General features: G+C 45.5%; 1 protein-coding gene across 1 annotated transcript; it reads left to right on the forward strand.

The window, feature by feature from the left end:
* The first annotated feature begins 1,143 nt into the window (after positions 1-1,143).
* LRRN4 (leucine rich repeat neuronal 4) lies at positions 1,144-13,151 on the forward strand. Its single transcript, XM_089680633.1, has 4 exons — positions 1,144-1,788; positions 2,873-3,077; positions 6,651-6,785; positions 10,047-13,151. The coding sequence occupies exons 1-4, from the start codon at positions 1,152-1,154 to the stop codon at positions 11,224-11,226; spliced, it is 2,157 nt and encodes a 718-aa protein (XP_089536759.1). The 5' UTR covers positions 1,144-1,151; the 3' UTR covers positions 11,227-13,151.
* Positions 13,152-13,655: the final 504 nt, after the last annotated feature.

A 13,655-nucleotide genomic window follows, 5' to 3' on the forward strand; every position in this document is an offset into this window, starting at 1 on the left:
CTAGTATGGCTTTTGGGGAGACCCCACAGCATTTTTTAAACCACAGGGTTCACATCCAAATCCATACCAGACCCGAAGGTCTTAATGCTTGGTTAAGGATCCAGTATGGTTTTTGGGGAGACCCCACGCCATGTGATATGTGGCCTGGTATGGAGGGGATCCCCACACTGTTTTTTTTTTTTTTTTTTTTAATGCCATGGAATCCTGCTGACAGCAGATGAGTTATAGTTGTTAAGGACATGGTGGCTGTTTGCTCCATAACAATCAGCTATTCATCAGAACACATTTGGATTTGAAAATATTGAATCCTTTCGATATCAACGAAACGAATGCCGAAGAAATGAAACACATTACGAAAACAAATCTATTCAATATAATGAATATATCAAACCAAAATTCTTCAATTAACGAATGCATCCATCCCAAAATGAAATGAAACAAACATTTTAGGCGTGTGCATGTCTAGTCTATGGGACAGGAAGTGCAGAAAAATCTCCCTAATGTGTTGGGATGACCAAACAAGGTCATCCTTGGGTATGGACCAAACCAGGAAGGAAGCTGTCACTCCTGCCCAATCAACTTCTGGCCAGGGCATCTTCAGCTGCACATGCTCAATAGAATGGGGATGCTTGTGACCTCATTGAACTCATTTTGCCATGTGGAATTTTTAATTCCCAGAGTTCAGTTTTCAGGTGGTGTCAGGGCCTCTTAAACAGTTTTGTTGCTTGCTACAACAGCTAGGAAAAACAAAATCCCGGGACAGATGGGCTATATGCTGTGTATGTATTTCAAGCCTTCTATTACAGTTTTACCTGGCAGGGAAGAGGGTGGGCTTTAATGCCAACAAGTCACATATACTGTATGTGTCCAAGGACAGCTGAGGTTTCTATCCTGACAGCATGTTCACTGCATGCTTCCCACACAACGACCAAGATGTTATGGGCAGCTCCCAGTCTCTAGTAAAGATCTAGCACCAACAGGACCAGCTTCTGATCATGTGATCACTGTCACAGCCAATCAGAGTGGTCATGTGATTGGACAGCCCTGGAAATGGGCGCCAGAGCTGGGTGGGAAGGGGTAAGGTCACATAATATTATAAAACAATTTTCTTCTATTTTTCAGGGTACTAATAGCTGGTTGCAGTGGACACCATGATGTTCAGCTTTTTGCTGCTTGTGAGTAAAATGGGAATGTTAGGAGCTCAACTCAACACTACGGAACAGACTGTGACCATCTCCAAAAACTTTACTGAACCGGAGAACATCACTCAGTCCGCATGTAGAGAAAGATGCAACATCACATGTTTCCTACCCAACCAATCCCTTCAGGAATTTCCAACATGCCTACCCAACACTGTGTGGGTGTTGGACCTGGCCTTCAATAACCTGGTTGTAGTTAGGGACCAGGACGTGGCTGACCTATCCGAACTTCGAAACTTGACTTTAGCGCACAACCAAATCAAAGAAATCCTCTGGGGGAGCAATGTGCTGGCTCAGCTCGGGTCTCTGGACCTGAGCTACAATCAATTATCAACTGTCCCAGAGTGTATGATGTTGAAGAAGGTCCATTGGTTGTCTCTTGCGGGAAATCCAATATCTCTCATCCCTTCATTGGCTTTCAAGTGTTTCCCAAACCTGGCCTTCCTCAATCTATCTTCTACACTAATTGGAAGCAATTCATCAGCAGACATCGATGAGTCAGCATTTTCCCTGAATGCACCAGAGGCACAGAAGGATTCATTAACATCTCTGCTGTCGCTTGATCTAAGTGATACCTACCTTCATAGAAGTAAGTACACAACAAAGGAACTTCACCCCACCAAGCAAAGATTTCATTTCTAGTCCCTTCTAATTGTTCCCATGGGACCTGGCTTAGACCTTCTACAGGTCTGTGCATGCATAGTCCTACACACCCCGTGCATGCACAGACATGCTGGGCGTCTATATCAGGGACTGTGCATGCAAGGTTCTACACACCCCCATGCATGCGCAGACATGCTGGGCGTCTATATCAGGGACTGTGCATGCAAGGTCCCGCGAACCCCCATGCATGCGCAGACATGCTGGGTGTCTATATCAGGGACTGTGCATGCAAGGTCCCGCGACCCCCACGCATGCGCAGACATGCTGGGCATCTATAACAAGGTATGTGCATGCAAGGTTCCGCGAAGCCCCGCGCATGCGCAGACATGCTGGGCATCTATATCAGGGTATGTGCATGCAGAGTCCCGTGAACCAGGGGCAAACTGACAATTCACGGGGCCCCTGGGCAATAGGAAATCATGAGGCCCCTGTGTCTTCGCCCACACTCAAACCACACCCAAAAAAACCTATGAAAGGTACCAGGGGCATCTCATGGGGCCCCCTACTGGCCCAGGGCCCTCGGGCAGTGCCTGAGTGCCTAAATGGTCAGTCCGCCCCTGCTGCGAACCCCAGCGCATGCGCTGGGCATCTATATCAGGGTCTGTGCATGCAAGGTCCCGCAGTCCTGCTATAAGTTGCTAATCGCCGCCATTACTAGTAAATAAAAAAAAATCCCAGTATCTATACCGCCATTTGTTGACACCATAACTTTCAATTAAACCAATTAATTTACACGTATTGGGATTTTTTTTAGCAAAGACATGGAGCAGAATACATTTTGGCCTAAATTTATGAAGAATTTTTATTTTTTTTACTGGACATGTTTTATAATATAAACACCATAGTTTGTAGATGCTACAACTTTCACGCAAACCAATACACTTACAGTGATTTTTTTTTTTTTTTACCTTTTCCTGACACCTACCACTGAGCTAAAGATTCCCCATATCACACATTGTATGCTAATATAAAATCAAACGTCTTACTTTCATGATTTTTCTGTATTTCAGTTGATGAATCGTGGGGTAAGGACTTACGAAATCTGGAGAAGCTTCTGATCAGGAAGATGACCAATATGAAAAGTCTGGAAGATGAGTTGCTGAAATGGTTTCCTCGATTACAGACTCTGCAATGTGACGGATCCCAGAAACTCTCACATGTCAGGACAGAAATATTTGAAAATGGTTTGGAATTGAAATATCTCTCCTTCCACAAGTAAGTGTTTCTATAGAACAATGGTCACCTATACCGTAGTGTGGACATCATGGCGCCTATATACAATGGTTACCTATACCGTAGTGTGGACATCATGGCGCCTATATACAATGGTTACCTATATCGTAGTGTGGACATCATGGCGCCTATATACAATGGTTACCTATATCGTAGTGTGGACATCATGGCGCCGAGTTGGAGCACTACTCCTCCTACTGATACAAGGCACCATTCCCTCCACTGACACCAGTGATGGAGCATTTTTCAGTCAACTGGCACCAACAATGGGACACTATTCCTTCCACTGACACCAGCATTGGGGCACCATTCCCTCTACTGACACCAACAATGGAGCATTATTGCTTCCACTGACACCAACAATGGGACACTATTCCTTCCGCTGACACCAACGATGGGGCACTAATTCCTCCACTGGCACCATTGATGGCGCACTATTCTCTCCACTGACACCAATGATGGGGCACTATTCTTTCCACTGACACCAATGTTGGGGCACTATTCCTTCTACTGATACAAGGCACCATTCCCTCTACTGACACCAACAATGGAGCATTATTGCTTCCACTGACACCAACAATGGGACACTATTCCTTCCGCTGACACCAACGATGGGGCACTAATTCCTCCACTGGCACCATTGATGGCGCACTATTCTCTCCACTGACACCAATGATGGGGCACTATTCTTTCCACTGACACCAATGTTGGGGCACTATTCCTTCTACTGATACAAGGCACCATTCCCTCTACTGATGCCAACAATGGAGCACTATTGCTTCCACTGACACCAACAATGAGACACTATTCCTTCCACTGACACCAACGTTGGAACACTATTCCTCCTCCTGATAAAAGGCACGATTTCCTCCACTGACACCAGCGATGGGGCATTTTTCCTTCCACTGACACCAACGATGGGGAACTAATTCCTCCACTGGCACCATAGATGGGGTACTATTCCTTTCACTAACACAGACAATGGGGCACTATTCCATCCACTGACACCAACATTGGGGCACTATTCCTCCTACTAATACTGACACCAACAATGGGGCACTATTCCTTCCACTGACACCAATGATGGGGCATTATTCCACCCACTGATACCAATGATAGGGCACTATTCCTACCACTGACACCAATGATAGGGCACTATTCCTTCCACTGACACCAATGATAGGGCACTATTCCTTCCACTGATACCAGTGATAGGGCACTATTCCTTCCACTGACACCAATGATAGGGCACTATTCCTCCCACTGATACCAATGACGGGGCATTATTCCTCCCACTGATACCAATGATGGGGCACTATTCCTTCCACTGACACCAATGATGGGGCATTATTCCTCACACTGACACCAATGATAGGGCACTATTCCTCACACTGACACCAATGATAGGGCACTATTCCTCACACTGACACCAATGATGTGGCACTATTCCTTTCACTGACACCAACAATGGGGCACTAATTCTTCCACTGGCACCAACATTGGGGCACTATTCCTCCTACTGATACTGACACCAACAATGGGGCACTATTCCTTCCACTGACACCAATGATGGGGCATTATTCCACCCACTGATACCAATGATAGGGCACTATTCCTTCCACTGACACCAATGATAGGGCACTATTCCTTCCACTGATACCAATGATAGGGCACTATTCCTTCCACTGACACCAATGATAGGGCACTATTCCTTCCACTGACACCAATGATGGGGCATTATTCCTCCCACTGATACCAATGATGGGGCACTATTCCTTCCACTGATACCAATGATGGGGCACTATTCCTCCCACTGACACCAATGATAGGGCACTATTCCTCACACTGACACCAATGATAGGGCACTATTCCTCACACTGACACCAATGATGGGGCACTATTCCTTTCACTGACACCAACAATGTGGCACTATTCCTCTCACTAATATAAACAATTGGGCACTGCTCCTCCCACTGATCACAATACCAGAGTACTATTCCTTCCACTAATACCAATTAGTTCTGTTAGTTTTGTGACATATTTTGTAGAAGCAACCTGAACTTCCACTAAACTAAAAATATATTTGGTTAGAATGCCATTCAATAGTAATGGTCCAGTTACTGGTGGATGGCGGAGAGTCTCTTAGGGGCTCCTTGGGTGAGATCTGAACGTTTGGTTACTGAGCCGGCACACCTCCTATGGCCATTAGTCCTCATGCACACGGGACGTTTTTACAGCGGCTGTTTTTGGCGTTTGATGTTTTTTTATACAGCCAGTAAACCCCCCCAGCATGTTATCCTATGTGTCCATCCCCGGCGTGTTCTCCTACGTGTCCATCCCCGGCGTGTTATCCTACGCGTCCATCCCCGGCGTGTTCTCCTACGTGTCCATCCCCGGCGTGTTATCCTACGCGTCCATCCCCGGCGTGTTATCCTACGCGTCCATCCCCGGCGTGTTATCCTACGCGTCCATCCCCGGCGTGTTCTCCTACGCGTCCATCCCCGGCGTGTTATCCTACGCGTCCATCCCCGGCGTGTTATCCTATGTGTCCATCCCCGGCGTGTTCTCCTACGCGTCCATCCCCGGCGTGTTATCCTATGTGTCCATCCACGGCGTGTTATCCTACACGTCCATCCCCGGCGTGTTATCCTACACGTCCATCCCCGGCGTGTTATCCTACACGTCCATCCCCGGCGTGTTATCCTATGTGTCCATCCACGGCGTGTTATCCTACGCGTCCATCCCCGGCGTGTTATCCTACACGTCCATCCCCGGCGTGTTATCCTATGTGTCCATACACACATAGACTGCAATCAACATTTTTTGGTTGGGATGTTTATTGGCTGGAAAAGAACCCCAAAAGTAGTGGCTTTCTAGAGTTTTTTAGCTGTAAAAACACTGAAAAACGCAGCAAACTAGCGGTTTTGGACGCTTTTTTTGTAAAAAAAAACACTAAAAAAGGAAAATGACGGGAAAACACAGCAAAATGCTGCTAAACGCTAATGCAAAAACACTGAAAAAAGCTGAAAAACTCCGGTTTTTAACATGACTTTTGCACAGCTAACGTTACCAGCGTTATCAAATCGTCAAGTATGTGTGAGGACTTATGAGGAGTCTCACTCTTCCTGCTGCATTATCTATTTACTTATTTATTTTATATCATCTGAAAGGCAACGGGAGAAGTAAAAACTCCCCCAAAAGTGAGCAGGAATACCTAAAACTGCTCATGGCAGGGAGAGGTTGCAAGTGAGTTCCCTGGAGATGAAAGGTGGTTCAGCCCACCGACAGGGGCGGACTGACCATTTGGAAACTCGGGCATTGCCCGAGGGCCCGGGGTCAGTAGGGGGCCCCATGAGATGCCCCTGGTACCTTTTTCATAGGCTTTTTTGAGTTTAGGCAAGGACACAGGGGCCCCATGATCCCCTATTGCCCAGGGGGCCCCATGAGTTGTCAGTCTGCCCCTGCCCACTGGGTTCTCTACTTTGAACTAAAACGTGTCACTTTTGGGGCGGACTGGCTTTTTAATACATGTCTGTTTATTTTGTCATCATGCAGCTGCAACCTGACTTCCTTCCCTCCTTGGAACGTGACTTCTGCCGTTTTAGCTATTGACCTCACTGACAATCCATTAGAATGTAACTGTGAACTGGATTGGCTGCTATCAGACTCTGGACGTATAACGCTGCTCAGGTAACACACGGGGGGGGGGGGGGAGGGGGAGAGTCATGAGATCATTTCATACAATGTTACTACATTATTATCATTCATTTATTACAGGTACTTATCCACTCGTCCTCCTGAGGGTTTACCACCCCCCGACCAGGCCATTTTTTGCGTTACGACGCTGTGTTACTTTAACTGACAATTGCACGGTCATGCAACGCTGCACCCAGATGAAATTTATGTCCTTTTTTCCCTACAAATCGGTGTTATTTGATCACCTCTGTATTTTTTATTTACTATGCTATAAACAAGAAAAAAAGAACAACAATTTTGAGAAAAAAAACAATATTTTGGACTGTTTGCTAATAAACTTGTCCAGTAAAAAAATTTTAAAAATCAAATTTCTTCGTAAATTTAGGTCAAAATGTATTCTGTCTTTGCTTAAAAATATCCCAATACGTGTAAAATAATTGGTTCACGTGAAAGTTATAGCGTTTACAAATGGCGGTATATATACTGGGTTTTTTTGTTATTTTTAATCTTTACTAGTAATGGCGGCGATCAGCGACGTATAGCGGGACTGCGGCGGGCATTCTGACACTGGGGGGGAACTGACTTGGTGTCACTGACATCCCCAGTGACACTAATACAGTGATCAATGCCAATACAAAGCACTGACACTGTACTAATGGCACTGGGCAGGAAGGGGTTAACATCTGGGGTGATCAAAGGGTTACTTCACTGTAAGCACACTGCTTTGTATGGCTGTGCTATGCAGAAAAACATATTCCCCTCTGGGTGATCTCTGTACATTGCAGGGATTTCAACAAACTTTCAACAAGTTGATTGTTATTCTGAAGAAGTAGATGTTTGTTTGTCTGTGTCCATGTGCAGAGTGAATGTGAATGGGGGTGATTTTATAATGATCAATCAGCTGCTGCACCTGCAGTGTTATAATGAGGAAAGCTGCAGGGTCTGCATCCCTTTAGACGCTCTTTCCCTTTGAGAGTATCTCATCAAAAATGAAATTTTTGTTGCAGGAGATGCTCAAAATCTGACTTGTATCTTAGTGCAGACTTTTGGGAAAATCAGTGAGCCAATCATACAAGCAGGAAATGACATTTCAGGGGGGAGGGGTTCTGTACACCATCTGTCATCTGTAATTTTTAATAAAATTCAATTACAATTTGACTTGTGTCGCAATTGTATATGCTATATTACTTTTTTTTTATTTGACAATTTTTTTTTTCTCACGAAAGTGGAGTTACCCTTTAGCCCTGGTTCACACTGATGCGGTGCAGAATTTGCAGCAATTTCAGTGCGAATTGCGCACCGCATCAGAATCGCACCCTGTTCATGCGAACCGCTGCGAGTGTGTATGTTAACCAATTCCATACCGGGCAATTTTACACCTTCCTGCCCAGGCCATTTTTCAGGTTTCAGCGCTCTCACACTTTGAATGACAATTGCGCGGTCATACAACACTGTACTCAAACTAAAATTTTATCATTTTCTTCACACAACTAAAGCTTTCTTTTGGTGGTATTTAATCATCGCTGGGGTTTTTTATTTTTTGCTAAATTAACAAAAAAAGACCAAAAATTTTGAAAAAAACACACGTTTTTCTTTGTTTCTGTTATAAAAGTTTGCAAATAAATAATTGTTCTTCATAAATTTAGGCCGAGATGTATTCTGCTACATGTCTTTGGTGAATATAACCCAAATTAGGATGTATTTTTTAGTTTGTAGGAAAGTTATAGAGTTCACAAACTATGGTATAGATCTGAATATTGATCAATCCTGAAGTACTGACAGCCAATCTAATTTCTTGAGGTCCAAGAATGTCAGAATAGTACAGATATCCCCCAAATGTCAGAACAGTACAGATATCCCCCAAATGTCAGAACAGTACAGATATCCCCAAATGACCCCTTTTTGCAAAGTAGACAGTCCGACGTACTTCATAAGAGGAATGGCGAGTTTTTTGAAGTTGTATGACAGTATGAAAAAAAAATTTTTTTTTTTAATTTTTTTATTAAAATTTTTTTCTTTTTTTTTAAGATTTTTTTTTCATATTTCACTATGGCCAAAGTAGTAAAATGTTACCATAGTAACATTGTACTACTTTTGGGAAGTGATCAGTATTTTTTTTTTACACAATTACCAGCATTTACCTGAATGACATCGATTCATTCAGGGTTTTTTTTTTGTTTGTTTTTTTGTGCTTAGCTGTGATTTGGCCACAGCTAATCGCATGACATGTGCATGTGATTAGCTGTGACCATTCACAGCTAGGCACTAGTATACAATGGATGGCATGAGTGAAGCCATCCATTGTATACAACTGTCATGTGACCTGCAATGATTGGTCACAGCAGGTCACATGGTACTCAGATCTGTCATCGGCCGTGTCCGAGGTACACGGCCGGTGACAGATCGCGCCGCTGCGCCGCTCTGCATGAGCGCAATCCGCGCATGTGCGGGAGGACGCCATATGGCGTCCACCTGGAACGCTAATGACATTTTCTGCCCGCCATTCGGCCATAGGGCGGGCGGCAAATGGTTAACAACACCCCCACATCGGTCCGCAAAACGCGGTGCAATGTGCACAATCAGATCGCATAGGTGTGAATGCCCATGCGATCCGATTCTAGTGCGGGTGCGGTGTGATTACAGCCATACATAATGTATGGCTCCAATCCAGGGGCGGATTGACAACTCATGGGGCCCCCGGGCAATAGGGTATCATGGGGCCCCTGTCAGGCATGCATACAAGCACTTGGAGCCATACAAACTACTGAGGACCATTCTGAGTTGCTGCAATGACATTTCAGCAAAATGGACTCGCCTGCTGCATCATTTTTTCACTTTGATTTTCGGGGTGTCTTTGAATTCAGTCCTCTGTAGGTCGATCATTTTCATTTCCATCAAACGATGGGGCATCCTTACGTTCCTAACACATTATCCAATCCAGATCAGTATAGATGTCCAGCAGGAGATTTTTCCTCATTGAGATCTGTGTTTTCAAAGTGTTCCTTTAGGTTTTTTGAGCCGTGTATGTAGAACCTCATAGAACTATGTGATATAACTTGTGAAAAAAGGTAATAGGCTGTTTGTGCATTAATGCCAGCTTTTAGTGGTTTCGGAAAGTGTTCCAGGAGACAATATATGTTGACTAATATGAAGTAAAATAAATGATGTGTCACCTGCATACAGTCATTAATCCTACATTTCATATGTTGAGCTGTTGAAATAGGTTCAAAACGATTTTCTGCTGGTTTATTCTAGGGAAAATGACACGTACTGCAACTCTATGAAAGCAGGAGATGAACCACAGATTTCCTTAGTGGAGTATCTTGATTTCTGCAAATTAAACCAAAAGAATCCTTCACAACATAAGATGGAAGATTTCAACATGTTGACAACTACAAACAACATCACCAACATTGTAACAGGAACGCAAGAAGATTCTGTGGCGGCCACACCAAGACCAGAGGAGATGGGACAAAAACCGTACCATCCAAGTCTCCCGGAAAGTGTAACCGTTTTTAAAACAACAGCAGCTGATTCAACTATTCTATCCCCTAAAACACAAACAAATTCAGATATTCAGGGAATCATCATTGATGATGGTGGAAACGCCTATGGTAAGGGCAGTACAGCATCCATGAATGGTCTTGGTGGACCTTCAACAAACAGTATTCACACAACAGAATCAACATTGACCACTAAAACATTCACCAGTCCAGTAGGTAGCACAAAAGCTGGTTCTGGTCAACCCATTCCAGAAGACAGTTCTAACGAAGAACCAGCTGGCGTACCCCAGGATTTCACAGATTATGACGATGAGGAAAGTCCACCAGATAGCTCAGCGATCCCCAGCACAATATCAGCCTGTGACTATGATGGCTGTAGACACCTTCAAGGACCCTGCGCTGAACTTCAGGCACTAACCTCATGCTTATGCCCTGGCCTTTCGGGAGAGGATATAATTCCAGACCCACCATATTTGAAGAACGTATCTGAGATAACAGACACATCAGCACTGATCCACTGGTGTTCACCAAATTCCATAGTGGAAAAATACCAGCTTGTGTATCAGTCTGGTGACCAGAACAAGACTGTTGATAACATTTATGTCTCCATGAGACAATACACTTTGTATAACTTATCACCATACACTACCTATAAAGTATGCATGGTCGCCTTTAATAAAAAAGGGCAAAGCGAGGCAGAGAACATGGTTTCTAGGACTGCCTGTGCAGAATTTAAAACCAGGCCAAGTTACATTATGATACTTGCTGTATTAGGAGGTTTAGGGGGGTTCTTTCTGGTCATTATTACCGTTTTGGCTGCTTGCTTGTATAAGACATGTAGAAATAACATGGTAAACCAGTATGACACCCATCTGGTGTCCTACAAGAACCCAGCATTTGAGTACCATTTGACCATTCCTTCATATCATTAAAGAAGAGGGTTCATATCTCATTTCCGGACCTGCCCCATCTAAAAACTTGTTTTTCATAATTTGTAAGAAATTAAAAGTGCTTTTTAAAAGTCTGGACTGTGAGGGGCCCACTAGGTTTCTTGCCCAGTAAATCTTCTGTGAGCCAGCTAGGACTGCTATGGAGGCTGCAAATTCTCAACTAGGACCTGCATGGCAAAATGAGAACTGTCTTGGTTTATATCAATTAAAGAAAAGGTTGGTTTAAGGCGCCTATCACATGGGTGCCTACCATTCCAATCAGCAGGGAATCTGTCCGCTGATCCCCTGCTGATGGGAGCAGAGCGGGGCAAATGGCAGATCCATGTGCGCTCAGTTTCTTGAAGAGCATGTGGGTAGGTGCAGGGGCAGTAAACACACAGAGTCCAATTGCAGAGAACAAATCTTGTATTAAATAAAAACCCAATTATACAGACAGCCCAGCGGGAGAGCGCCACGCTGGGAAACAGTTTTGAGTGACTTGAGAACGCAGCAGGTTCTGATGCACCAACAGCATCTGTCTCAGAGGGCGGAATGCAGCCTGGCCAGGGCGTATTCCGATGCAGGATGGCATATCCCTACGCATCTGGAACCTCTCCCTGCCGCTAATCATTTTCCCTAACAGATGAGTTCTCTTTCCCTACACTATCCACTTTGGAAAAACTCGCCAAAGCCTGGTGGTAGGGACTTAAAAAGGTTCTGCTGACCCAGCCAGAGTTCACCTGAATACAGTCAAGCCAACTGGAACGCTGCATCAGGGGACCAGGAAACCATAGAGAAACTAGGTTTCTCTTGACTGTCTCACCAGCTGCAGTACCGCTCCAGTTGAGCACCACCAATGGATAAAGTAGACTGCACCTGCCTACAAGTGGACACAACCCACTCTGCTCTATGGACGGCTGGGAGTAAATGGACTCCACTATCCGTTTACACCCAGATGCCTCTGATCCGGTCCACCCAAACAGAAGAGGATGCAGTCCTCCTCCATTGGTGCCCTCTGCACTGCTATCTTGCTAAACCCATTGGATTTTATGTAGACAGAGAAAAGTGATAGGCAATAGATAAATCTATCACATTGTTCTTACAATATCGGCCAAATAAGAAGACTTGAACCCCTTGCCTACCAAGCACTTCTACCCCCTTCCGGCCCAGGTCAATTTTCAGCTTTCAGCGCTGTCGCACTTTGAATGACAATTGCGCGGTCATGCATCACTGTACCCATATGAAATTTTTATCATTTTTTTGAGACAGATAGAGCTTTCTTTTGGTGGTATTTAATCACCACTGGGTTTTTTAATTTTTTGCAAAACAAACTAAAAAAGCCTGAAAATTTTCAAAAACAAAATTTTTCTGAGCTTCTGTTCTAAAATTTTGTAAATAAGTAATTTTTCTCCTTCACTGATGTGCGCTAATGAGGCTGCAGTGATGGGCATTGACAGGTATTACCTGTGGGCACTGACAGGCATCACTGATGGGCACTGAAAGGCAGCACTCATATATGGCACTAACTGGAACGGTTAGGCAGCACTGATTGAAACTGTTAGGTGGCACTGACGGGCACAGAGAGGCGACACTGACTGGCACTTAAAGGCAGCTCTGATATGTGGCATTGATGTGTACTGGTAGGCACTGGTATGTGGCATTGATGGGCACTGACACGTGGCACTGATGGGGCTACACTGATCATCATTTCCGATGTCCCCTCTGAGGAATGCCGATTACCGGCTTTCCTCTCCTCACGAGTTGTCAGCGTGAGGAGAGGACTGTCGATAACCGGTATTTAAGTACTCCCAGGCACAGTACAGGGAGGAGGCAAGAGGGCACAGTAAAGGGAGGAGGCAGAAGGGCACAGTACTGGGAGGAGGTAAGAGGGCACAGTACAGGGGGGAGGCACAAGGGCACAGTACAGGGGGGAGGCAGAAGGGCACAGTACAGGGGGGAGGCACAAGGGCACAGTACAGGGGGGAGGCAGAAGGGCACAGTACAGGGGGGAGGCAGAAGGGCACAGTACAGGGGGGAGGCACAAGGGCACAGTACAGGGGGGAGGCACAAGGGCACAGTACAGGGAGGTGGCAGAAGGGCACAGTACAGGGAGGAGGCAGAAGGGCACAGTACAGGGAGGAGGCAGGAGGGCACAGTACAGGGAGGTGGCAGAAGGGCACAGTACAGGGAGGAGGCAGAAGGGCACAGTACAGGGAGGTGGCAGAAGGGCACAGTACAGGGAGGAGGCAGAAGGGCACAGTACAGGGAGGAGGCAGGAGGGCACAGTACAGGGAGGTGGCAGAAGGGCACAGTACAGGGAGGAGGCAGGAGGGCACAGTACAGGGAGGTGGCAGAAGGGCACAGTACAGGGAGGAGGCAGAAGGGCACAGTACAGGGAGGTGGCAGGAGGGCACAGTACAGGGGGGAGGCAG

The sequence above is a fragment of the Staurois parvus genome, unplaced genomic scaffold (assembly GCF_062004578.1).
Source record: "Staurois parvus isolate SC_StPar_1 unplaced genomic scaffold, SC_StPar_1.0 ptg000248l, whole genome shotgun sequence".
NCBI lineage: Eukaryota > Metazoa > Chordata > Amphibia > Anura > Ranidae > Staurois > Staurois parvus.